At 48.6% G+C, this 26,600-nt stretch overlaps 1 protein-coding gene across 15 annotated transcripts in view; it reads right to left on the bottom strand.

The window, feature by feature from the left end:
• Positions 1 to 26,600, bottom strand: part of ZMYND8 (zinc finger MYND-type containing 8) — a 131,986-nt gene that overhangs the window by 38,720 nt on the left and 66,666 nt on the right. For all 15 annotated transcript variants that reach the window (XM_047770943.1, XM_047770945.1, XM_047770937.1 and 12 more), the window contains 4 exons: positions 24,542 to 24,619; positions 22,603 to 22,718; positions 15,664 to 16,145; positions 628 to 768 (listed from right to left, as the gene is read on the bottom strand). In XM_047770943.1, coding sequence (XP_047626899.1) covers positions 628 to 768; positions 15,664 to 16,145; positions 22,603 to 22,718; positions 24,542 to 24,619 — 817 coding nt within the window. The remainder of the gene's footprint in view (positions 1 to 627; positions 769 to 15,663; positions 16,146 to 22,602; positions 22,719 to 24,541; positions 24,620 to 26,600) is intronic.

Genomic DNA, 26,600 nt, shown 5'->3' with positions numbered 1-26,600 from the left:
TAAGAAAAAAATGCATAAAGGATGAAGACCAGCATTTTTTTTTTAATTAGAAGAAAAAAACAATGTATCAGAACATGGTATACATAAGAAAGGTAGGAGCTCCAGCGTGGCTCAGCGGAAACAATCCAACTAGCATCCATGAGGACGCAGATGCGATCCCTGGCCTCGATTAGTGGATCAGGGATCTGGCGTTGCCTTGAGTTGTGGTGTGGGTCGCACTGCTGTGGCTGGGGTGTAGGCCAGCAGCCATAGCTCCAATTCGACCCCTAGCCTGGGAACTTCCATATGTCACAGGTGCGGCCCTAAAAAAGCAAAAATACAAGTACCATGTGTGTCTATTTCCCTTTATCCGTAAAAGAGCTGGGTGACTGTGGTCAAGGGCAAGAAAGGCTGTGACACTGACCTAAGGCATCTCAGGAGAAGCTCTGACCATCACCCAGCCCCAGGAAACCCCTTGCTAGGTCCTTGCATTGCTCTCTCTCCATCTCCATCCCCCCTGTACCTGCTGAATATTTTGCACAGCGAATAGAGGCCAGGGTTCAAGAACACCCCCACCAAAGAGGACACACAACTTGCAGAAATATTCTCAGCTGACACGGAAAGAGGCTGCCCCCAATTCCAACTGACCCAGGTTCAGGTTCAGGATGCTTCCTGTGCTGGACGTCTTGTCCGTTTTCGTGGGGATGGGTGTGGACGCTTGAGGAGAGAAGGGTTTCGGGCTGCCGGATAAACTCCCTGCTTGTCCCGTCTTGGTGGAGGCTGGAGAAGCTGAAAGAGTATGTTCCTCGTTAAAAGACAGATTTACAAATAAACAAACACACACAGCGTACGGGGATGGGACTTGAACACGGAAAACCTGTTATTTGCTTTCAACAAGACCCCCCCAGAGCAACCACACGAAGGGGTTGGAGCGGGAAGGGCGGGCCATTTATTTCAGGCAAAGGGTTTTAAGCCAATGGGAAAGCGTTGAAGCCACGAGGGAAGAAGGCCGCCCCAGTCACTCTATTAAACACAAAGCTCTAAGACAAATCGGCTAAGCTGCCACTGAAATTGGTTTAGCCCATTCACGGGTGTAAATCTCAAAATAAAGAGTGATGAAACCCGCCCCCACCACGGTCCAGAGGCTGAGGCCAGAGCCGGGCTTACAAATGGCATGGCATCCGTTTGTGGGAGACGCAGGGCCCGGCTCAGACAGCACTGCACCTGCCCGCAGCCAGCTCGACCCCTCGGATGGAGACGGCCGACCTCCCATTTCAAAGGTCCTGCCCTGCTGCTGAGCAAAGCCACGCTCCGCACCAGATGGAGCGCGGGCGTCGGCGGTGAGTATCTCCTTTATCAGGTTTCAAACTTTTCTAGAGCTGTACCTACGCCGGAATCTTTTAAAAATACCTTAAAACTCCCTACTTACTGGTCCCCTGAGCCACGTCCACCGGGTTGGGGGTGGGGGGGACAAAAATCAACCATTTAAGAAAACAAAGTATTCAAGAGTTCCCGCTGTGGCACAACGGGATTGGTGGAGTCTCTGCAGCACTGGGAGGCAGGTTCAATCCACAGCCCGGCACACTGAGTTAAAGGATCCGGTGTAGCCACAGCTGTGATGTAGGTCAAGATGTAGCTCAGATCTGATCCTTGGCCTGGAAACTTCCATTTGCCAGGGGGTGCCCCAAAAAAGCAAAAAAGAAAACACAGTGTTCAGATGGCCGAACTGGGGCCTCCTAGAGATGCCTTACATCCTGGCTCCGTGCTGTTACTATAAACCTGTGACAGGCAACCAAATGGCCAGCTCCCGCCAGATGAGCAAGAAACACCGAAAAAGCTGCTGATGACAAAGGAGTTGGAGACGTCCTGGGGTCTTCACAACTGCTCAAACACTCCGGCAGGTTCTTGCCTGGGTTTCCTCATCTGCTAAATGGGGGCGGGTCAATATACACACACATGAGCTAGCGTCAGCCCCCCTGCTGGGACCTGCCAACACTATTTTTAGTGCCACCGAGTGGGAAAGACTCTAGATGTAGAGAGGAGAGGATGCAAGCGTGGATCAGGAGCCAGAAGGGAGGTTCGAATCCCCGTTCTATGGCTGACATGCTGTGTGACTCTGGGTAAGTGACCTGAGGTCTCTGTCTCTCCTTTCCTGGTAGTTACAAGGAATGCCACTGATTTTAAAAAAAAAAAAAAAAAAAAAAAAAGGATTGATAAGAGTACTTAACTCATCAAATTCTAAGGAGCAAATAAACTAACCAACGATCTAAACAGTGCTGGCATGTATTCAATACCACATTGTTGTCTGCTATCGTGTAGTTTTTTACTTCCCTATTAACCTCTAGGTTTTTTTTCTTTTAAAGTGAGAACTGCAATGAGTTTTAATTTTTATTCATATTTTTTATCGATTGATTGATTGATTTTGCCTTTTAAGGCCGCACCAGCGGCACGTGGAGGTTCCCAGGCTAGGGGTCGAATCGGAGCTGCAGCCGCCGGCCTCCACCACAGCCACAGCAACGCAGGATGTGACCCACATCTGCGACCTACACCCCAGCTCACGGCAACACCAGATCCTTAACCCACGGAGCGAGGCCAGGGATCGAACCCACAACCTCATGGTTCCTAGTTGGATTCATTTCCCCTGCACCACGATGGGAACTCCAGCTCTAGGGTTTTGATGTCAATCATCCAAAGCAGGGGTTCTCAGCCGGGAGTGATTCTGCCCTCCAGGGCACTGCAGGCAAGGTCTATAGATATTTCTGGTTGTCACAACTAGGGGGAAAGGGGGTTGCTATGGGCATCTGGTAGGTAGAGAACAGAGACACGACTAAACATCCTACAATGCACAGCCCCCCAGAACGAATAATTATCTTTGGCCCCAAATGCCAACAGTGCTGAAGTTGATAAATCCAAATAGAAGTGAAGCAGACCGTCTCTGGAAATCTTTACCGCATCTGCCAACAAGGAGAGGAGGCGAGGATTACATCTGTGAACGCAGGCCAAACGGTGCTCAGCAAGTGTGCAAGAGACACTTGAAAGTATTTTGAAAATTAAGGGTTGTTGTTTTTTTTTTTTAATCCTAAATTAAATCAATTTTGCTGTAAGGATTAACAAATGCCCTGGCCCAGCACCTGGCAAACAACATCCCCTTGACTGAAGGCTGTAATGACATTACCCACTGGCTCTACAACCGCAGGCCTCAAGTAAGTAGGGATAAAGTGCTTGTGACACAAAGAAACAAGAATAAAGGAAAAGGCATCTCACAGGATTTAAGTACGACCAATAACAACTTTCTATTATGACTTTTCCATGACTATTATTCACTCATTTATATTCTGTTTCTAAAAGAGGTCTGCAGTGGCTGAAAAGATCAATGCAGTGTGTTCCCCACCAGGATTAAAGACCAGGGCCTTTCCAATTGCATTCTCTTAAGCAAACCAGTAAGTAGGCTCCACAGGGAGGGTCTCAGCACACTAGCAGAGGCGCTGCTTGGAGCTGCGGGGAATTCTGACAAGGAAGCCTAACCCTGAAGGGTAGCAGGAACCAAAGCCATGCCAAGGCAGGGTTGCAGAGAGAACTCATTAAGTCCTGTTCCCCTGTTTAACAGCTCAAGTTAAAAAAGTAAGAAGAAGGAGTTTCCTGGTGGTGCAGCAGGTTAAGGACCTGGCATTGTCACTGACATGGCTCAGGTCAGCACTGTGGCACAGGTTCAGTCCTTGGCCTCGGAACTTTCACATGCCACAGGCTCAGCCAAAAAAAATAATAATAAATTTTTTTTTTTTTTGGAAACTCCCAATAATAACATTTTTTAAAAAACAAAGGAAGAAGAGTTCCCATTGTGGCGCAGTGGTTAATGAATCCGACTAGGAACCATGAGGTTGTGGAATCAGGTCTGATCCCTGGCCTTGCTCAGTGGGTTAAGGATCCGGCGTTGCCGTGAGCTGTGGTGAAGGTCACAGATGTGGCTCGGATCCTGCATCGCTGCGGCTCTGGCGTAGGCCGGCGGCTACAGCTCCGAATGGACCCCTAGCCTGGGAACCTCCATATGCCACAGGAAGCAGCCTTAGAAAAAGGAAAAAAGCCAAAAAAAAAAAAAAAAGGAAAAAAGAAAGACCAGAAAATGGTCTAGCGGGCTCCTACCTGCTGTGAGCCTACATGCAACTTACCAAGAACACAGAGAGTCATTAGTTTATAACTCTGTGTGTGTATGTATAAATATACATATGTATATGTACATATATAACACGTGTTAATGTAGTTAAAAATAACTGAAACAAGCCTTTAATTTCATATAAAGTCTCCTTTGTTACTAAAACTTAAGTATTGAAGGTTTAAGAAACATGATCTTTTTTCAAAGTTTTTTTTTTTTTTTTGGTCTTTTCTAGGGCCACACCCGTGGATAGATTTTAAATACGGCACTGGGCTGTGGCAAGAATAAGGGGGTTAGGTAAATGCTGGTTTCCCACAGAGACAGGTCTGATTCGCCTTCCACCTGCCACCTCAGGGCAGGGGCCGCCCTCACAGGCCCGGGGCATTGCAGTGCTTCACGTAATCAAGAGGAGGACAGCACTCTGGGGTCACTCAGCAACACTAGATCCCACACTGCAGAACTCGCCTCTGAGAGGACAATGGCCCCTTCCACCCCCAGGTGCCACCTGTCCCACCTCCCCAGTTTGTGAAACACCTATACCTGCCTTGACGTCTGCATCAGGCACATGCAGTAACCATTCGCCCAATTACTCAAGGCCAAACAACGTCTCCACCACCTCAATTCCTCCTCTGCTCTCCTGCCTCAACTCACCTAAGCCCGCAGCAACGCCTCCGCACACGGCTTCCAAAACATACTCAAATCTCGCCTTCATCTGAATCTTCAGGGCCATCACCTTCGTCTGTGCACTCTCAAGGGTGCCAACAGGGCCCCCAAGGGGCAAAAAGTGGATCGTATGAGGTGAAAAATCTTACTCTTTTTTTTGGGGGGGGGAACAGCACCTGCGGCATGCTAAGGTTCCCAGGCCGGAAGTCAAACGCACCTGATAGCAGTGCCAAAGCTGAATCCCCAACCACTGGGCCACGAGGGACTCCATAGAACCTTACTGTTTTATATACAAAGCACAGATACATACACGGTGCGTAACACAACATGCAAGACTTGGAAACTGTATGAAGGTCCACTCTTAGGTACAGACCCCAAAGAACTGAAAACCTGTACTCAAACAAATCCTCACCACAGCACTATTCCTAAGAGCCCAAACGTCCATCACCAAACAGACAAACCATGGCATAAAGGAACGCCATTCTGAGGCCTGCTGCCACGCGGGTGACTTTGAAAATGTCACACTCAGTGAAAGGAGCCAGGGAAAAAGGTCATGTTTTATAGAATTTCACTGAAATTAAATGTCCAGATGAGCGCATCCGTACAAACAGAATGCAGACTGATGGCTGCCAGGGGCAGAGGGGTAGAGTAAAGGGATGCGGGGGTGGCAGGGATGGGGAGTGGCGGCTGGATGGGTACCGGATTTTATTCTGGGGTGATGGAAACATTTTGGAACTAGATCACAGCGGTGGCTGCACAATATTGTAACTGAACTAAATGCCACTGAATTGTTCCCTTTGAAATGACTAATCTTCTGTTACAGGGCATTCACCTCCATTTAAAAAAACGGACTAGTATCCATGAGGATATGGGTATAATCCCTGGCCTTGCTCAGTGGGTTAAGGATCTGACGTTGTGGTGGCTGTGGGGTCGGTTGGCAGTTGCAGCTCCAATGGGACCCCCAGCCTGGGAACCTCCATAGGCCGCAGGCGCGGCCCTAAAAAGATGCACAGGAGGACAATCAGGAAGAAACTGCCTAAAAGGGCTCTCAGGGGTGATAACGAGAAAAAGGTTGGGAACCACTGCCCTTCGCCATCACTTTTCACGGAGACCCTGTGAGGGCTCCCCACGGGGAGCCATACCACCCTCTCCCGGAGCGCCGCCACCCGGCAGCCGGACGGCACCTTCAACGGGGAAGGAACACGTCGCTCCTCCATCCAAGACCATGCAGGGTGCCCGCTCCCTGAGAACAAAGCCCAAAGGCACTTCCAACCTTCCTGGCCTCGTTCTGAATCTCCAGCCTAGGAGCCCCTTGGGCTTGGCCCTTCCAAGATCGAACCTGGGCCCACCTCAAGCTTTACACTTGGGATCTCCCAGGAAAAGACCCCCCCGACACACTCCCACCCAGATCACACGGCTGGCAGTCCTTGCTGTTCAGGGGCAGCTCAAACACCACCTCCCGGGAGCCCTCCCCTGCTGGCCCCATGTAAGGTGGCCCCGGGGCCCTTGCGTTTACTGCCTCTTTTTGGCCATGAGAATGTGGGCTCCAGGACAGCAGGCTCCCCGCCGGCCTGTGCGGCGCTCAGGCACCCGAGACGCTGACAGCATGAGCGGGCAGGGAGGTGACTGAAGAGTGAGGTCTCCACTTCGCTTTTGGCTACCGTGGTCACGATAAGCAATGAAGACGACACTAAGGACGACCAAAGAAAAACCTCTTCATCCAAAGAAGCCACTTGAAACCATCTGCTCGATATGCGGCAGCTACGGAAACCAAGGCGGCTGGGGTGACAGAGCATCCACGGAAGAGAGGAGAAGCAGTGCTGCCCGGAAAAGTACCCGTGGGCCAGACGCATGCCTGACGAGAACCCTGGGCTCGTCATAAATAAGTGGTAACGCAGGTCAGGAAGATGGAGACAGACAGCTGTCCACGCTCCATCCTCTCCACCTGCGTGGTACACCTACCTGCTTCAAAATAACACCTAGGAGTTCCGGTCGTGGTGCAGTGGTTAACGAATCCGACTAGGAACCATGAGGTTGCGGGTTCGGTCCCTGCCCTTGCTCAGTGGGTTAACGATCCGGCGTTGCCGTGAGCTGTGGTGTAGGTTGCACATGCAGCTCGGATCCTGCGTTGCTGTGACGCTGGTGTAGGCCAGCAGCTACAGCTCCAATTCAACCCCCAGCCCGGGAACCTCCATATGCCATGGGAGCGGCCTGAAAAAATGGCAAAAAGACAAAAAAAATAACAATAATAACACCTAGCAAGGGTTCAGAGTAGGTGAGGAAACAGGAACACTCATGGGCATTTGGAAAACTATTTAGGAGAGCAAGTAGGTGACAATGATATTACCCAAAATTAAAGTGTATAGGGAGCTCGGGTTGTGGCTCAGTGGTAATGAATCCCACTAGTATCCATGAGGTTGAGAGTTCGATCCCTGGCCTGGCTCAGTGGGTTAAGGATCCAGTGTTGCCATGAGCTGTGGTGTAGGTTGCAGATGCAGCTCAGATCTGGCATGGCGGTGGTGCGGCAAAAAGTTCCATATAACCCCATTCCCCCACCACCAAAAAACAAACTCTTATTACTGGCACCATCATTGTGATTATATACATGAAAAAATCTAAACAGGCGTTCCCTGGGGGCCTAGTGGGTTAAGGATCTGGTGTTGTCACTGCTGTGTGTGGTTCTGGTCACTGCTGTGGCATGGATCTGAGTCCTGGCTCAGGAACTTCCACATGCCGTGGGCATGGCCAAAAAAAAAAAAATTAATTAAAAATTTTTAAAAAAAAAATCTAAAAGAACACTGAATTGGTTTGGTGGGGGGCGAGGGACTGCACTCACGGCACATGGAGATTCCCAGGCTAGGAGTCGAATCAGAGCTGTAGCCACAGGCCTACACCACAGCCCTACACCACAGCCACAGCAACGTGGGATCGGAGCCGCATCTGTGACCTACACTACAGCTCAAGGCCAACGCCACATCCTTAACCCACTGATAGAGGCCAGTGATCGAACCTGCGTCCTCATGGATACTAGTCTTTCATTTCCACTGAGCCACAACAGGAACTCCGGGAACACTCAATTCTTAGCAGTTATCATCTCTTTGAGTTGGAATTATGGCTTATTTATTCTATATTAAAATTTGAGAGGAATTTTTTATTTTCAGGGGAAAGTGATGCTAAATTAAAGGTACATACTGAGGAGCTCCAGGCAGAAAGTTAAGCAATGAGTTTTATCACGGCTGAAATTCAAAAGCATGTATATTAAAGCAGTGGTTCTCAATAAGGACTAGAGGGGGGACCATGTCCCCCACCCAGGACACATGGCAATAACCAGAGATGTTTTCAGCTGTGATAATTGTGGGCGGGGGGGTGGCTCCCTGCATTGAGTGAATGGAGGCCACAGATGCTGCTGAACACCCTACTGGGCACAGGACAATCTCCCCCAACAGAGAATCATCATCCGGCCCAAAACATCACTAGTGCTGAGGTTGGGAAAACCCTGTTTTAAATCACTCTAGACACTTTCAAAAGCAAAAAGACATTTGGAAATGCTCGTTCCAATTATGCTTTGAAAGGGATGCCAATCCTATTATAAAGCCATAAATCTTGCCCAAAGGAAGAACTAATTGCCTTTGAAGTCACAAATAATTTAATCAGATTTTAGACTTTGATGTACAATTCACGAGTGTGGGCTCAAACACGTCATCTATTATCTACACGTACAGAATTCCAGCCTGTGCTAAGTGCCCTTCTGACTACATGAAACATGAGTCATAGAATCAAATTGGGAAAAAATGCCCCCTCCCTCCCACACACCCCAGCACTCTGAGCGGGGGAGCGGTGGTGGAGTTAATGATTCACGCTAGTTCCTCTACTTACACAACCGTGGAAGCAACTTATATGTTCAAAGGGCTGGCAGCATCTTGCACAAGTCTTGGTGGCATGCACAGATGAGCTATACAGAATAGCACGGGATTCATTAAAAAAGTTAAATAAAATAAAATTTTAAAAGAAAAAAAAGAGTTCCTCTAGTTCCCATCATGGCACAACAGAAATGAATTTGAGGAGTTCCCAAACTCAGTGGTTAATGAATCCGACTAGGAACCATGAGATTGCGGGTTCGGTCCCTGGCCTTGCTCAGTGGGTTAAGGATCCGGCATTGCCGTGAGCTGTGGTGCAGTTTGCAGACACAGCTCAGACCCCGTGTTGCTGTGGCTGTGGTGTAGACTGGCGGCTAAAGCTCTGATTCGACCCCTAGCCTAGCAACCTCCATGTGCCACAGGAGCGGCCCAAGAAATGGCAAAAGACAAAAAAAAAGAAAGAAAGAAATGAATTCAACTAGGAACTCTGAGGGTGCAGCTTCAATCCTTGGCCTTGCTCAGTGGGTTAAGGATCTGGTATTGCCGTGAGCTGTGGTGAAGGTCACAGACGTGGCTGTGGTGTAGGCCGGCAATTGTAGCTCCGATTCGACCCCTAGCCTGGGAACCTCCATATTCTGCAGGTGTGGCCCTAAAAAGCAAAAAAAAAAAAAAAAAAAAAAAAAAAAAACACAGTTCCTGCTATAGCACATCAGGTTAAGGATCCGGCCTTATCTCAGTGGCAGCACTGATTTGATCCCCAGCGCAGCACAGTGGGTTGGGGGTGTGGCAGTGCCGCATCTGTGGTTTAGGTCACAGCTACGGCTTGGATTCAATCCTTGTCCCGGGAACTTCCACATGCCCTGGGTGTGGCCATAAAGAAATAAAACAGAAGAGTGCAGGATTGCTGGATGGGACAGGACAGGACAGAAATGCTGTTCCCAATGGTTACGTACAAACATAGAAACGTATTCAGGGAGTTCCCGTCGTGGCACAGCAGAAATGAATCTGACTAGTGTCCCTAAGGACGCAGGTTCCATCCCCAGCCTCACTCAATGAAGGATCCTTCATTGCCATGAGCTGTGGTGTAGGTCACAGACGAGGAGCAGATCCCGAGTTGCTATGGCTGTGGCCTCGGCCGGCAGCTTACAGCTCTGATTTGACCCTAGCCTGGGAAACTCCATATGCCACAGGTGCCCCCACCCCCACCCCCAAAAAAAGCAAAAGACAGAGACAAAAAGGAAAACAAAAAATGTATTCAGAACATAAGGTTAAGTTAAAAAAGAAAAACCTGGAGTTCTCTTGTGCTGGCATTGTCACTGCATCAGTTAGAGTCACTGCTATGCCTCAGGTTCAATTTCCAGCCTGGGAATTTCCATCACAGCAGGTGCAGCCAAAAAATTTTTAAAAAAGTAAAAAGAAAACCCTTAACCGTCTACACCAAACAGGTGATCAATGAACCAAGTGGCTGACAGATGCAGGGGATGCAGTCAATAGTTATTTTTTTTTAATTTGAGCCAATGTGTAAAACAACAAGAAATCTGGCAACCCTGAGCCCACACTTCCACTCGGCTGGAACCAGCAGGAAGAAACGGCCCCTAGTGTATAGGTAAAAGGTCACGAGGAGGAGTGGATTTCTGCTTTAGTTCACCCCAATCCTATCCCTTCCAAACCTCGCTCCGTTCTGGAACTGCCTGATCCCCTTTTAACTTGGCAGCATGATGTATAAGCCAACCCAGAAAAAGTCCAGGAAACAACATCTAAGGGTGGGCTGTGGGAGGTGGGAAAATATGGGACTTCAGTTTTTATAACAACTGTTTTACAACAAATATGTACTGATTTCACAGGAGGAAAAAAAGAGTGCATGAAAATGTTTTCCCTTCTCACGAAAGCAACCCACATGGAGCTCTAAGACCAAAGAACCACTATTAGCTCAGAGAGTGGTGGAAGTCAGGCCCCAGGACTCTTACCCTAATACATATTAATGACTTAAATCGGGATCCCGCAAGCAAATATTGGCAAAGGCATCAATTCTGGCCAGGAGGTCTAGAAAAAGAGGGAAGCAGACAAATCACTGAGAATATAAACCACTCTGACCCTTAAGACAACAAGAGTCCAGGACACTAGGAGAGAAGGCTCCTGCCTGGGCAAAGTGTTTCTCAGAAAGCTAAATCCAGCCCTAAGGATTATAGACACATGGCAAAAGGAGGGTTTCTTAAATCTCATAAAAATTTTATCTAATAACTTATTTCAATGTGTAATTTTATATGGCTGCCTACAAAATTTTCACTGGTGAAACTAATAAAGCTTTTCAGTCCTCTGACAATCTTTTTTCTTTCTTTCCCCTTTTTTTTTTTTTTAAACAACTGTGGATAAAACATAGGTTTGTCTCACTCTCTGATTGTTGAGGGTTATTTCATGAAATGTCCCACTTCTCCTTAACCCAAATGCTATTATCACCATCAACAGCAGAGGGCAGTGGCGTGCAACCCAAAGAAAGCCAGGGTCTGGCTCTGGGAACTCCGGCACCCCCATACTCTCAACAGGGACCTCAACTTACCTTCTGTAAAATGGGGAGACTGACTCAGAGTTTCTCTCAGTCTATAATAGAAATTGGCAAACCTACCCAAGGGCCAGAATCTGGCATGCTACCTGTTCCTGTATGGCCTGCCAGCTAAGAAGGGTATCTATCACTTTTAAATGTTTGAAGGGAAAAAAAGGATTAATAATAGTTCATGAGATATACAAATCATTTGAAATTCAAGTTTCCGTGCCACAGCCACATGCCGCCTATGGCTGTTTTAGGAAAAGCCATGCTTCACGTTTTCATGTTCCACATTTTCATGTGTGTTCAGTACACAACCACGGTGCTGAACAGCTGTGTGGTTGTGAGGAGACCCGCAGAGCCTAAACTATTTACTCTCTGGCTCCTTACAGGAAAGGGGCACAATCTGTTCAATTTTTAAGACTACAACAGTTTTGAATAAACTTCCTAACACTATTCACTGGCTGCCTAACTCATGCTCAGTAAAATAACCCAAGCACATATAAGCAAGTCAGCTGTATTTTAAACTCTGAAATGGGCACCTGCTAACTTACCGCCACAAAAGTCACTCAAATAATGAGGAATTTTTGTCAGGAATTCTGATGTCATTTCACCCTCAGCACCTCTCGGGGTAAGAAAGACGCTTAGTTAAAAACCACATGCCGCTTGTTCTCGTCTTCCCATAAAGCTGTGGTTCCTGAACTATAGTGCAGGAATACCAACAGTGGGTCACAAACCAACATGTTTTATTTTACAGGCATGTATTAATTTCACGGATATTAGGAAAAAACACAGGCAGCGATTTAAACACCCCGAACTTAGATATTTTAGTTAGCTTAGGATGACGCTAAATTGCAGGGTTAATATTTAAGGAATGTAATAAAACAGGTAGTGCCAGAATATAGCCCCCCCCCCAAAAAAAATGCTAAATGAAAGTTCAAGCCACAGTAATTCACAGGATTGCTGCCCATTTAAAACTTTCTCAAAAGCATGCTCTCTATGGGAACCAGCAGGCTGAGGAGTTCGTGTGCTTTTGTTTTGCTAACGTGGCTTTAAAGGAATCATGTCATGGAATAAGGGTAAGCTTTTCAGGACTCTGGCCAGAAACTAGGAGGGCAAAAGGGAAGTTTTTCTGAGGTTATGTCAACACAAGCTAGGTACTCCTAGAGGAAAGCTCTGAAACTCGACTGTGAGTCCCTCGACCACACGGCTGGAGAGAACTGGAGAGACGGCACCTTTCTTTTGAAGAATCAGAAGCCTTTGGTAAAGAAGCCTCTCTACTCCACCCATAGCCATTTGGTGAACAGCTCCAGACAGAACTTGAAAACAGCCAACCAACCAGAAAGAAGCCGCAACATGAGTGGAAACTGAGTAGAATTCCTGGAGTTCACCACTGACTCAAGTCCCCATCTTTCGGTGATGGTCTCTGCTGCCTGCTCTTTAAAGAGCACTTTGGAGTTCCCGTCATGGCTCAGAGGTCAACGAACCCGACTACCATCCATGAGAATGTGGGTCTGATCCCCGTGGGACTCACTCAGTGGGTTAAGGATCCAGCATTGCCGTGAGCTGTGCGGTAGGTCAAATACACGGCTCGGATCCCGCACTGCTGTGGCTCTGACGTAGGCCAGCAGCTACAGTTCTGATTTGACCCCTAGCCTGGGAACCTTCATATGCCATGAGTGTGGCCCTAAAAAGACCAAAAAAAAAAGGTGTTTTGATTTTTTTTTTTTTTTTTTTTAGGGTTACACCCACAGCATATAGAAGTTCCCAGGCTAGGGGTCAAATCAGAGCTGTAGCCACCAGTCTACACCACAGCCACAGCAGCACCAAATCCTTAACCCACTGAGTGAGACCAAGGATCAAACCTGCATTCTCATGGATACTAGTTGGGTTCTTAACCTGCTGAGCCACAACGGGAACTCTTTTAAAGAGCTCTTGTGTGGGAGTTCCGTTGTGGTGCATCGGAAACGAATCCAACTAGGAACCATGAGATTGCGGGTTCGATCCCTGGTCTCGCTCAGTGAGTCAAGGATCTGGCATTGCCATGAGCTGTGGTGTAGGTCACAGACAAGGCTCGGATCCTGTTTTTCTATGGCTGTGGTGTAGGCCAGCAGCTGTAGCTCCGATTAGGCCCCTAGCCTGGGAACTTCCATATACCTCGGGCCCGGCCCTAAAAAGCAAAAAGCAAAAAAATTTTTTAATTAAAAAAAAAAAAAAAAAGAATTCTCATGTGAAGTAAAAAAAAGGAGAGAGGAAAAGAGGGAGGGAGGGATTCTTAAAGGTTATTCGAGGGTAATGCGCTACCCGAAGTATAGCACTGGTGGTCCCACCTGCCTTACTCATTCTGGAAAATATTCCACGACATTGTGAGCTGACATTTCGTAACTGGAGAAACTACATAAAAATGCAGATTTCCCATTTCTCCGCAAGAATGTTAAGATGCGAAAACGATTAACCCACATTTCTGTGCGACAACCGTTGGCTGAAACTCTTGAGATGAGGCGTGTGCCTGGGGTTAACCAGTTCCCATCCCATCAACAGTGTCCCCAACCCAGCGCCTGAGGGCTCCTCGGCTTCATCATCAGGCTTAGTGTGGTCTGCGGACGCTTCTTTCTACCCAGGTCTCTCAAAGACACAGCAAGAGGATTTAAGGAAAAATGACAGTAAACCCATTCCCTTGTGAAAAGGTTTTAGCATGCAACCAAATTCCATTTCGATAGAAAGAATTCAATTTAAGTCACTCTTATTCGGGCTACACTCTGCCAGCATCCCTCATTTGCATAAACTCTCTGAATCCATGAAGGCATGTGATGAGCAGCTACCAGAAGAAATAATACAGTAGCCAACATTTTTGAACCACTTACTAATGCTGGGGGGGGGGCACACCTGCAGCTTGCGGAAGTTCCCGGACCAGGGATCAAACCCACACCGCAACAGCAATCCAAGCCACACCAGCGACAGCTCCAGACGCTTAACCCGCTGAGCCAGCAGGGGATTCCAGTCGCACTTACTATTTCAAACACTGTCCTAAACCCTTTATGTATGTCGGTTCATTTATCTTCACAAGAACCTCTGAGGCAGGTCCTATCATTATTGTCATGTTACAGCTGAGAAAACCAAGGTTTCGTTATCCTGTCTAAGGCCACACAGCTAATGAGTGGCAGAGCTGGTATCTGACCTGAGGATTTGATCTAGGATTTGATTCTCCTCCTCCAGCAGTCCGCTCTAGCCCCAAGTCGCCAAGACGCAACACATCTGTTAAACAGGGAGCCCTATAAGAAGTGGAACTTCGGGAGTTCCCGTCGTGGTGCAGTGGTTGGCGAATCCGACTAGGAACTATGAGGTTGCGGGTTCGATCCCTGCCCTTGCTCAGTGGGTTAAGGATCTGGCATTGCCGTGAGCTGTGGTGTAGGTCGCAGACGCAGCTTGGATCTTGCGTTGCTGTGGCTCTGGCATGGGCTGGCAGCTACAGCTCCGATTAGACCCCTAGCCTGAGAAACTCTATATGCCGCGGGAGTGGCCCAAGAAATGGCAAAAAAGACAAAAAAGACAAAAAAAAAAGAAGTGGAAGTGCGGAGTTCCCGTCGTGGTTCAGCGGAAACGAATCTGACTAGCATCCATGAGGACACAAGTTTGATCCCTGGCCTTGCTCAGTGGGGTAAGGATCTGAGCTGTGGTGTAGGTTGCAGATGCAGCTCGGATCTGGCATGGCTGTGGCTGTGGCATAGGCCAGCAACTGCAGCTCCAGTTCAATCCCTAGCCTGGGAGCATCCATATGCCGTGGGTGCAGCCCTAAAATTAAAAAAAAAATCAGGAGTTCCTGTCGTGGCGCAGTGGTTAACGAATCCGACTAGGAACCATGAGGTTGCGGGTTCGGTCCCTGCCCTTGCTCAGTGGGTTAACGATCCGGCGTTGCCGTGAGCTGTGGTGTAGGTTGCAGACGCGGCTCGGATCCTGCGTTGCTGTGGCTCGGGCGTAGGCCGGTGGCTGCAGCTCCAATTCAACCCCTAGCCTGGGAACCTCCGTATGCCGCAGGAGCGGCCCAAGAAATAGCAACAACAACAACAACAAAAAAAAAAAGACAAAAGACAAAAAAAAAAAAATCAAAAAAAAAGACTCAAAAAACTGTTTCAATTAAGATAAAATTCTCAAGAAAAGAAAAATCCTATTGCAGGAAGCTGTGATTCATCCCAGAGGCATATGCATGAAACTCTGAAGGCTTTCTGGCCAACTCTGCCCACTTCTAGAAATGACCTCCAGCTATCCTTTGGGAAACGCTTTTCTTATGGTGGGGAGTCCCTGTCAGCAAGAATCCCGCTGGGTTCCTCACCTAAAATGGAAATCGTGCCCCTCCGGGATGAAACCCCACGGAGCCCCCTTGGGCTGCGCGCCGCTCAGCAGGTAGGGCCAGAAAGGTGTGGGCCTGATGGCCACCCCCGTGTCCCCTGCGCCCTCTCCTGCCCGGGGCTGACCTGTGCTCTTGTCCAGGAAGTCCATGGACTCCTCACTGGCGCTGAAGTGGCTGGACGTGGCCTTCTTCTCGGCGTCCTGCTCCACGTCGGAGCCCGTGTGCACGGAGGAGTTGGTACTGGTGGGGGAGCGAGGCATGTCCGACAAGGAGATCCTGTGGGCCGTGCCCCCGCTCAGCATCGGCTTGCTCATCAGGATCTTGGGCGAGGCCGTCATGTCAAAGTTGAGCTTGACCTTCTCCTGCTTGTCGATCTTGGCGGCGCCGGCACTGGGGTTGGAGGGGTCGAGCAGCATTTGGTACTGGCTGTTGGGCGTGTAGGGTGTCCTGAACGGCGAGTAATTAAAGACCCCGAACTTCCGGCGGATGTTCTCCACGTACACCTCCATCTCTTGCATTGCACTGTTGAAGATGCTTTTCGTCTTTTTCACAGAAAAAGGAATTTCTTTAGACATGAGGTAGCAATTATTTATTGGAACCCAGGCCCTGGGAGTGCAAAAGAGAAAGGGAGTTGAAGTCAACGTTGGGCATTTCCAAGCTCTTTATTTTGTCGCGGGAGAACACCTGACAGAGCTCTGCCCGCCTAACCAAGGCTGGGTTGGACAACATTACTGTCACCGCTGACGATTCATCTTGTTAATGCCTCTGGATCAGGACTCTCCCAGTCTCCCTGACCTGGCCCCTGCCAACCACCCTTCCACACTTGATTCTATGAATTTGACTTTTTTTGGGGGGGGGGGCACAGATCAAACCCACACCACAGCAGTGCCCTGAGTCACAGCAGTGCCAATACCAGATCCTTAACTGTGAGGCCACCAGGGAACTCCTGAATTTGCCTATTTTAGACAGCGCATGCAAGTGGAATCATGCAGTATTTGTCGTTCTGTGACTGGCTTATTCCACTTAACATGATATCCTCCAGATTCGGCCACACTGCCACATGTTTAAGGCTGAGTAGTATTCCACTGTGTGGACGGATTACATTTTCTTTATCCATTCCCCATCTGTCAACAGGTCATTTAGGTTGCTTCCAGAACTGTTTTTCCCTAATGCAAACCAAATTATAATCTACCACATTTGCCAAGATTCTTAAAAATACATTCCCCCCCTTTTTTTTAATGACTTGGTTTCAACGGTTAATGAATGCTCCGCTTAACAGGCATATTATGCGATAAGGACTAAACAAGAAACTTAGCTACATTAAAAGGCTCGACAGACTTAGTCATTTTAATCTATTAAAAAAAGAATAAATCCCTTTTGGCATTGGGTTGATAGAGAGTAAGAAAACAGTCTGCATCTCAGACCACACCTCTGAAAATTATCCCCCAAATGTCATTCTCCTGCACTCAGACATAAAGAGGTTTCTTTTCTCCTTTAAAATTGTGATTCTAGGAGTTCCTGTCATGGCTCAGCGGAAAAGAAACCGACCAGATTCAATAAAAATGTAGGTTCGATCCCTGGCCTCGCTCAATACGTTAAGTTTCTGGGGTTGCCATGAGCTGTGGTGTAGGTCACAGACATGGCTTGGATCAGGCATTGCTGTGGCTGTGGTGGAGGCCGGCAGCTATAGCTCCAATTCGACCCCTAGCCTGGGAACCTCCATGTGCCTTGGTATGGCCCCCAAAAAGACAAAAAAATTTAAAAAATTTTTTTAATAAATAAATAACATTGCTATATTCGGAGTTCCCCTTGTGGCTTAGCCGGTTAAAAACCCAACAGAGTATCCATGAGGATACAGGTTTGATCCCTGGCCTCGCTCGGATCGGTGTTGCTGTGGCCACTGTGGCGGAGGCCAGCAGATGCAGCTCCGATTCGACCCCCACCTGGGAACTTCCATATGCCATTAAAAAAAAAGAAAAAGAAAAAAGGAGTTCCCTTCGTGGTGCAGTGGTTAACAAATCCGACTAGGAACCATGAGGTTGCGGGTTCAGTCCCTGGCCTCGCTCAGTGGGTTAAGGATCTGGCATTGCCGTGAGCTGTGGTGTAGGTTGCAGACGTGGCTCAAATCTGGCATTGCTGTGGCTCTAGTGTAGGCTGGCAGCTACAGCTCCAATTCGACCCCTAGCCCGGGAATCTTCATATGCTGCAGGAGCGGCCCTAGAAAAGACAAAAAGACAATAAAAACAAAAAGTAAATAAATAAAATTTTAAAAAAAGGAAAAAAATATGATTCTACATGGGACTAGAAGAAAGTGTTGGAAAACCACCTAAAAGGAGGTACAGGTTTTGAGGGTGAGCTAATTTACAAGGAAAATAATGTAAAAACAGCCCTCGAGCCTTGGGGTGTGTTCCCTCCACCTCCCCGTCAAGGCTTGTTCGGTCTTCCTGCCTTTAACCCCCACATCCCAGTGCGCCCTGAATCAGCTGCTTTTCTGGAATGAGAGTCCCAGGTGACTGCAGGCAGGAGATGAGAACGCAACCTCCACGCTCTTGGGGAGGCAGGGCCGACACAAGAACACCTAGGGTGTAACTTTATGACAGGTCATTCCTGGGAACCTGGTGGAGATGAGCTTTTCCAAGGAGACCTCTGGGATTTCACAGACCACACACTCAAGCCAGGGACAAAGCCATAGGAGCAAAGGAGACTGCGTGGGGTGGAAAACTCACAGCCCGTCTAACACACCCACCACCGACGCAGCTGCTACGAACGTGCTGGGGGGAATTTGGGCCGAACTCTGCCAAGTGTCCGACATTTTAAAGAGAAGTAGAAAATACAGACTTTTTTATTTTCTTTTACCCAAATGATACAGTTGGCATCTCATTCCTCATTTTAAGAGATAATCACCCAGGAGAAATAAAGCCTGTCCAGGGGGCAGAATTGAGGACACAGCCTGGCTGCTTCCAACTCTTAGTGATACTAGATCAAACCACAACTGAAAACTGAACCGCCAGGAGTTCCCGCACAAGAGGATCCGGCAGTGTCTCTGTAGCACCAGAACACAGGTTCAATTCCCAGCCCATGCACTTGGTTAAAGGATCTGGCGTTGCTGCAGCTATGGTGTAGATCGGAACTGAAGCTTAGAACTGATTCCTGGCCCTGACACTCCATATGCTGTGGGGTGACCAAAAAGGGGGGGGGGGGGAGGAAAAAAAACCTAAACGGCCAAAAATATCTACCTGCTCTCTCAGAGTGCTGGAAATCACCAGCTTCTCGTCTGTTCCAACTCACTGCTGACATCCTGCAGAGACCTGAGGAACTACAGGTGCAGCCAGCCGGAACGAGGGCTGGCCAGGAGCCAGATGCTCTCAGGGCGAGAGTCTAGGGAGAGGGAGGGGGCTCCGAGGGTTTAGCACAGGGTGGGGGTGTGGGTGGGAGTCTGGTCGAGACAGGATGCTGAGCAGCAGTGGGGATCCCCAGGCTGCCCCCAACAGCCAGCCTCGACTCCATCATCAGTGAGTTAGAGGACAAGTCCCTACCTAGAGGGATGCTGGGGGAGGCCAATGAGACACACCTGCCAGTCTCGGTACCACCAGGAGCAGATGAAACACATGGTCCCTGTGACTGTGTTTCCCCTAATTTTTTTTTTGGCTGCACCCACAGCATATGGAAGTTCCCAGGCCAGGGTATACTCTGTACCACAGCAGCAAGCTGAGCCTCTGCAATAACACCAGATTCTTTTTTTTTTTTTGTCTTTTGTCTTTTCTTGTTGTTGTTGTTGTTGCTATTTCTTGGGCCGCTCCCGCGGCATACGGAGGTTCCCAGGCTAGGGGTCAAATCGGAGCTGTAGCCCCCGGCCTACGCCAGAGCCACAGCAACGCAGGATCCGAGCCGCGTCTGTGACCTACACCACAACTCACGGCAACGCCGGATCGTTAACCCACTGAGCAAGGGCAGGGACCGAACCCGCAACCTCACGGTTCCTAGTCGGATTCGTTAACCACTGCGCCATGACAGGAACTCCTGCAATAACACCAGATTCTTAACCCTCTGCTCCACAAGGGAACACCACCCCTCCTACACACACACACACACACACACACACACACACACACACACACAACACATCTAGAACACACCACACACACACACACACACACACACACACACACACACACACACACACACACATCTAGAATTGGGGCCTTAAGTTCAATGAAGGGCTCCCAAGTGACTTCAAGAAAGGATTTCTGACCTTAAAGATGGCCCAGAAAATACTGAAAGGAAAATCAGATTTGCTTAATGACAGCCTCTGAGAGACAATGTCCCAAGGGGCCACAACGTCACACAGCTGAGCTACATCCCAGCTGTGGGCCTCAGTTTTCCTATCAATAAACTGGGGTTAAAAGCGGCTTCTAGAAAAAGCACTCAGAACAGTGCTTGCTGCCACAATAGACATTTTTTAACTCTGCACCTAATATTGTCTCCCTGTCTATGTAACAGTATGTGTGTGTGAAATAAAACTGGGGGGAGGGGGCTAGCAGACGCGGCTCAGATCCTGCATTGCTGTGGCTCTGGCGTAGGCCGGTGGCTACAGCTCCGATTAGACCCCTAGCCTGGGAACCTCCACATGCCGCAGAAGCGGCCCAGAGAAACAGCAAAAAGACAAAAAAAAAAAAAAAAAAAAGAACCCTAGTATCCATGAGGATTTGGGTTCAATCCCCCGGCCTCACTCATCTGATTAAAGATCCACATTGCCACAAGCTGCAGTGCAGGGCTGCAGATACAGCTTCGATCCAGCGTTGCTGTGCCAGTGGTGCAGGCTGGCAGCTGCAGCTCTAACTCAACCCCTAGCCTGGGCGTTTCCATATGCTGCAGGCACAGCCCTAAGAGGCAAAAACCAGAAACAGAAAAACAAATGTAGGGGCCTGGCTTCCAGGACAGCTCCCATCCAGAACCAACCTCCACTCATAAGTTCAGGGGAAACGCCTCTGGAAACAGAGCTGGCAAAGCTCACACCCCTAAGCCACGTTCAGAGATTGTCAGGTAGGAGGTTCGTGCGGGGAGCACAGTTGAGAGCAGAATCCCTGACTTTAAGGGCCTGAGAATACTTGGTGGGCAGGGCCATGCACTGTCTCCTCTCACTCCCCAGCCCCCACAGGCCCAGCTATTATCGTAAGTAAATCCACACTGTGGCTATGCTGCAGAAGAAGACCATTCTGAGTCATCAAGATGATTTACTGATAAGTGCCATGCTCTAACAAAGAGGCAGGAAGACATACCACCTGCCAGCAATTCCTCTTGCTCTTCGAACAAAAACCAGATGCCTGACACAGCCCTGGTGACCCACCCCTCCGATACCACCGCTTAACCACCCTCTCTCTCATCTTATTCAAACCACACCAAGTGCCTGGCTTTTCCTGTGCAACGCGGCCTTGGCCCTTGCCGCCTGAGTCCCTGCTCCCTCTGGCCCCCCACTACCTCCCGACCTGAGATCATACTGCCTAGTGCTTCTTTGTGTATTATTGCCTTGCCCACTAGGATGCCAGGCTTCCAACGGGCAGTGACTGCCTGCTCACACTTGCACCCCCAATATCTGGCACTGGGCCTGGCCTAGAGAGGCACCAAATAAATACTTCTTTGAATGAATAAAGAAAGAAATTTTAGAAAGATTTCCAATAAAAACAGTCAAAATCAAATTATAATACTTATGGGAATTCCCTGGTGGTCTAGCGGTTAGGATTCTAGGCTTTCATCAATTTGGTCCAAGTTTGATCGCTGGTCTGGGAACTGAGACTCCCACATCAAGCCACTGCACACCACAGCCAAAAACAAAAACAGAAACAAAATACAACTACAGGAGTTCCCATTGTGGCTCAGTGGATTACCAACCTGACTAGTACCACGAGGATGAGGGTTCCAATCCCTGGCCTTGCTCAGTGGGTTACGGATCCACCATTGCTGCAAGGTGTGGTGTAGGTCAGAGACACAGCTAGGATCTGGCACGGCTGTGGTGTAGGCCAGCGGCTGCAGCTCCAATTCAACCCCTGGCCTGGGAACTCCCATATGCCACAAGTGCAGCCCTTTAAAAAAAAAAAAAAAAACTATAATACTTCCTATCAAATCTCTCCTGTCAATGGACTATGGGGATTCCCAAAAAATGATTTTGCAGATTACTTTGAAATACATTCTGTATTGTTATGTGCAAGCTGACAGGCAGAATTTACCAGAGACAGCACTATTTCAGACTCCGGTGTTGTTTAAAACAACAAACTATTTTCTATATATTCTGTGGGTGGGTATAATTTTCAAAACACATCTTTTAAATATTCACTCGCCTTCCCCCCACGCCCCCGCTGCCACTTTCTCAGAGTGCTTGGTGGGGCTTCAAGAGGGTTTTGCCTCATTTAATCATAACACAACTTGCTAAACAAGAACCAAGACATTAACTGCTGCTCATCGTCTACCTGTTGTTGGGAAGCACACAGGGGGCTGCGCTCTGCACAGAGCTGCTATTAGCTGGAATAATGCGCTTCGCGGTGAGAGGGGGAAGGGGGAGGGCAGAGAGGCTGCGAGGGAGGCTCACACCTGTCAAAACAGCAACCCCTTGTAATTTCCCATTTTAGCTTCACAGAAAAGGGAACAGGAGGGGACAACCCAGCACAGCAATGGGAGATTCATTTACCGGCAATCTGGGCAAACACTTCTGATCCTGGAAAGCATGATTTTGAAAAGCAATTTGCACGGTGATTTAATTTACTGCGGAAAACTCCAAAAAAAGAACAGCGGCATTTCAAACAGCCGAGGAACCTATTCTGATGCTGGTTTCATCAACAAAACCACGAAAGCAAGATTATTTTCTAACGTACCTGAAAAGACTGAAGCTGGTGCATAAGCCGGCTTAACCCAGCCCGGGGCAGCATTGTGGAACCTGAAGGTCACTGGCTGGTATCACACATAAACAAAATCATAGCCACCCCCCACCCGCCCCTTCTCGAATTCACCGACAGACCATATCAAAGGTTCAGTCAAAGCTACACGTTTGAAGCCTGTGTTGAACGCCCACCTGTCGTGTTGTCCAAAGAAACGGGCATCGACCTGCCCATCTTTATCCCGCAGGGCTTTCGCAGGCCAGAATGGAAACCCCTTCAGTTTTGCCCAAACCAAAGGATGTGGATTGCTCTAGGAAAAGAAAAACAAAATGCAGTTTGTCTGTATCCGTCGGCAAAACAGCCACACAGAGCCGGTGCGTGCAGTTCCCACATGGTAGCGGGGGACTCAGGCCAATATCGAGCAGGGTCTCCCCACGTGCCACTCCCTAGACGGGGGGCCACTAAGCCTGGGCACAGCTGGGCAAGGGGTTCAAGGAGGAAACTTGAGAAGAAGCAGGTGAGCACTGACAAAACGAGGCTGGGATCCTGGCTGGGCTGCCATCACCGTGCCAGGGGTTGGGGGAAGTGAGCGAGAGATGACATCTTTCCAGGTAACAGGGTGACAGTGCTACTTGCCCCCTCCGTTAGGCTGGAGGGCGGATGCCCATTGCCTCCAGCATAGACTAGGGGGCAGCACTGGCTACCTTTAAGCTTTCTTGAACACTTCCCAGAGCCTCAGCTCTTCCGACGCTCACCGCCAAAGGCAGGAGAAAATAGAAACTGTTTTGATTCTCAGCACCACTTGCCCAGACTTCCTGCCCAATTCCCTCCGCCCCCACCCCCAGCCTCCCAGCCCACCCCAGCCACACACTTCTCTCTGCAGAACGCCCGTTCCAAAAAGGCAGATCCACGGGGAAAACTGGGGTGATTCTCTCCGCCGGCCCATCCCACCCTCAAGAAGCACAGATTGTGGAGTTCCGGTTGGGGCACAATAGCATCTGGAGCGCCAGGACGCAGGTTCGATCCCCGGCCCAGCAGAGTGGGTTAAAGGATCTAGTGTTGCTCAAAGTGCAGCACAGGCCCCAACTGCGATATGCATCTGATCCCTGGCCCAGGAGCTCCATATGCCACGGGATGGCCAAAGAAAGGGGAAGGGAAAAAAAGAACCATGGTCTGGAGAGACCATGGAGTTAACGTCCAAAACCTCTTAAAATAGACCCACCATGAGCTGTCAGTAACATACTTTTGCTTTTTGTGTTTTAGTAACATACTCTTTTAACACTACTCAGAAGAAACAAAAACAAACAAAACATACACTACAAGGCTCATTATATGAATGACTTTCTAAGTTCCTCCTCTCTGGTCAACTCCTTTTTACTCAGCATCCTGTTGTTCTGGAAGCTAACAAACCCAATAAATCATGCTGCTGCCTCTGGCACAGGAATTTTAAGTCAAAGAGGTTTACCGCACCTGGATTCCTCTACTCTGCCATGACTTGATCAATAAGAAAATTATTTTAGGAGTTCCTGTTGCGGCTCAGTGGTAATGAACCTGACTAGCATCCATGAGGATGCCGGTGAGATCCTTGGCGTTGCTTAGTGGGTTAAGGATCCAGTTTTGCCATGAGCTGTGCTGTAGGTCACAGACGCAGCTCAGATCTTGTGTTGCTGTGGCTATGGGCTGGCAGCTACAGCTCCAATTCGACCCCCAGCCTGGGAACTTCCACAAACCTTGGATGAGGCCCTAAAAAAAAAAGGAAATTATTTAAAAACTTAACCCAGGAGTTCCCACTGTGGCACAAAGAGACTGGCAGCATCTTGGGAGTGCCAGGACGCAGGTTCAATCCCAGGGCTGGCACGGTGGGCTAACGTATCCAGCAGTACCACAGCTGCAGCGTAAGTTGCAACCACAGATCCGATCTGATCCCTGGCCCAGGAACTCCATAGGCCACAGGTCGGCCAGAGAAGAAGAAGAGGAAAAAAAGGAAGATGACGACTTGTAAAAAATAAAAATAAAAATAATATAAAAACTTCATTCGAAGTTTCATCCAATAAGCCACCTGGAGAAAGTTATCTTGGGTCACCCAAAGCAAAGAATTCAGAAAATAAAGAAAGGAAAGGAAATCCAACTTACACAAGGCTCACAAAACCAGTTATCTCGTTTTTGGCAAGCAGCTAGGTAACACTCTGGACATACTTCAATTTCATTCATCTGTAACGACAAAGTATGTTAGAACATGTCATTCCCAGGGGCCTTATACCCGTAGATCTTCAAGGAACGCGTGATGATACTGGCAGGTAAGGTTTGTTAAACCGAATCCCACATTGGTGACCACGCTGAACCTTAATACGACGTTCCTCTCCGAGCCCAAGCCACCACCATCCCTCTCTGGACCACGGCTCCTCGCTTCCCAACCTCGAGCCATCCCCACAACAGAAAGGGCACCCAGAATCTTCTACAGACGCAGATCCCATCAGGTCCTCCCTGTGGACCAGTGGCTCAGACACTTGGCAACGTCTGCAGATGGTTTCAGATTTTGCAACTGAGGGTGGGCAGTTGCGACTAGAATCTCTGATGGTACAAAGACAATTCCTACAACAAAGACTCCTCTGGCTTCTAACACCAGTTGTGCCAGGGCTGAGAAACTCACAATGAAATCTAAACACCTGGTCAGTTCTTTCAAGGCCACGTGTGATCTGACCTCAGCCTACCTGTCTGAACTCCCCAGTCGGTTCCCGAGGGAAGGGCCTCCGCCTGCCATGCTCAATGGCGACATGTATCTAATTGCAGCACTGGCTGTGGTGTAGGCCTCGGCTGCAGCTCTGATTCGACCCCCAGCCTGGGAACCTCCATATGCCATGGGTGCAGCCCTTAAAAAGGTTTTTTTTAAAAAAAAAGGACCACTAGCCCCGGAAGCCCCTTCTTGGCTCTAAATTCAGGCTCCACCATTTACCAGCTCTAGAACTTCAGAGAAAAAAGTTGCTTATCTCAAAATCTGCACTTCCTCACCTCACAGGACGGGAATGAGGAAAGAACCTACCAAACAGAGATTAAATGAGATAAACATAAAGCAGGTCAAGTGACAGAGAAACATTAGTCAATTCGATCAGAGCCTCAGCGTGTGCCGTCAGCTCTGCTTGGATTCTACGGATATCAACTCATGCCCCCATCACAACCCCCCCAAGGCAGGACTGCCGTCGTCCTCATTTTACAGAAGGAGAAAATGAGGCCCCGAGAAATCACGTGAGAAGTGCCCAAGGCCTCCCTGTGACAGTGGCAGGGCCAGGGCTGGAACCCAGGCCGTCGGCTCCAAAGTCCACACACAACACACCACTGCCCTGTCGGTGGCTAGTATCCTCCCATCATCATCAGCCTTGTTGTTATCTCCCGCATTACACAAAGCACCTCAATTAATGATTAGTTACTAATTTCACAATTATCATTAATTGTAATGGACTGACTCATGGGCCACAAATGAATGGAGAGATGTATTTCTTCCTTCTAGCCACTCTCCTAGGCTATTCCAAAGGTTCTGGGTAGAACAACGCAGCAACCTCAAGTACAGGACAGCCCCGGCATTGAAGCCCACAAAACAAGCGTGTTGCCAGCAGGTAAGTTGAGAATTCTAGACAACGAACATCTGGGTTCAATAAATTCTACCTCGTGACCACCCACCAAGTAAAAGTCAAAGCTTCGGCACCCAAATCCAGGTAAACCAATGAATCCTCAAGGGGGAAACAACTGAACAAGCGGCCCATAGGCAACTGCACACCACCAACATCCATATTAAATCCATCTATGACCACCTGTACCAAAGAAATCCAAACGGATGCACACTACTGCCTGTGGAGTAGATAAGCAATGCGATCCTGCTGTACAGCACTGGGAACTATAGCTAGTCACTAGCGACGGAGTGGGATGGAGGAGAATGGCAGAAAAAGAATGTGTGTCTGGAGTTCCTGCCGTGGCTCAGTGGAAACGAATCTGACTAGCATCCATGAGGACAAAGGTTCAATCCCTGGCCTTGCTCAGTGCGTTAAGGATCTGATCACTCTGGAGCCAAATAAATAAACATATATATATAACTTTTAATATATTTTATATTTATATAAATATTTTTCAAATTCAAACTTCCAGCATTGCAAAGGACATAGAATATCTGGGTCACTGTATAAGCTGCTGTAGTATTTCA

The sequence above is a fragment of the Phacochoerus africanus genome, chromosome 3 (assembly GCF_016906955.1).
Source record: "Phacochoerus africanus isolate WHEZ1 chromosome 3, ROS_Pafr_v1, whole genome shotgun sequence".
Taxonomy (NCBI): domain Eukaryota; kingdom Metazoa; phylum Chordata; class Mammalia; order Artiodactyla; family Suidae; genus Phacochoerus; species Phacochoerus africanus.
The sequence above is the reverse complement of the archived record's forward strand: the minus strand, read 5'-3'. Positions and strand labels throughout refer to the sequence as shown.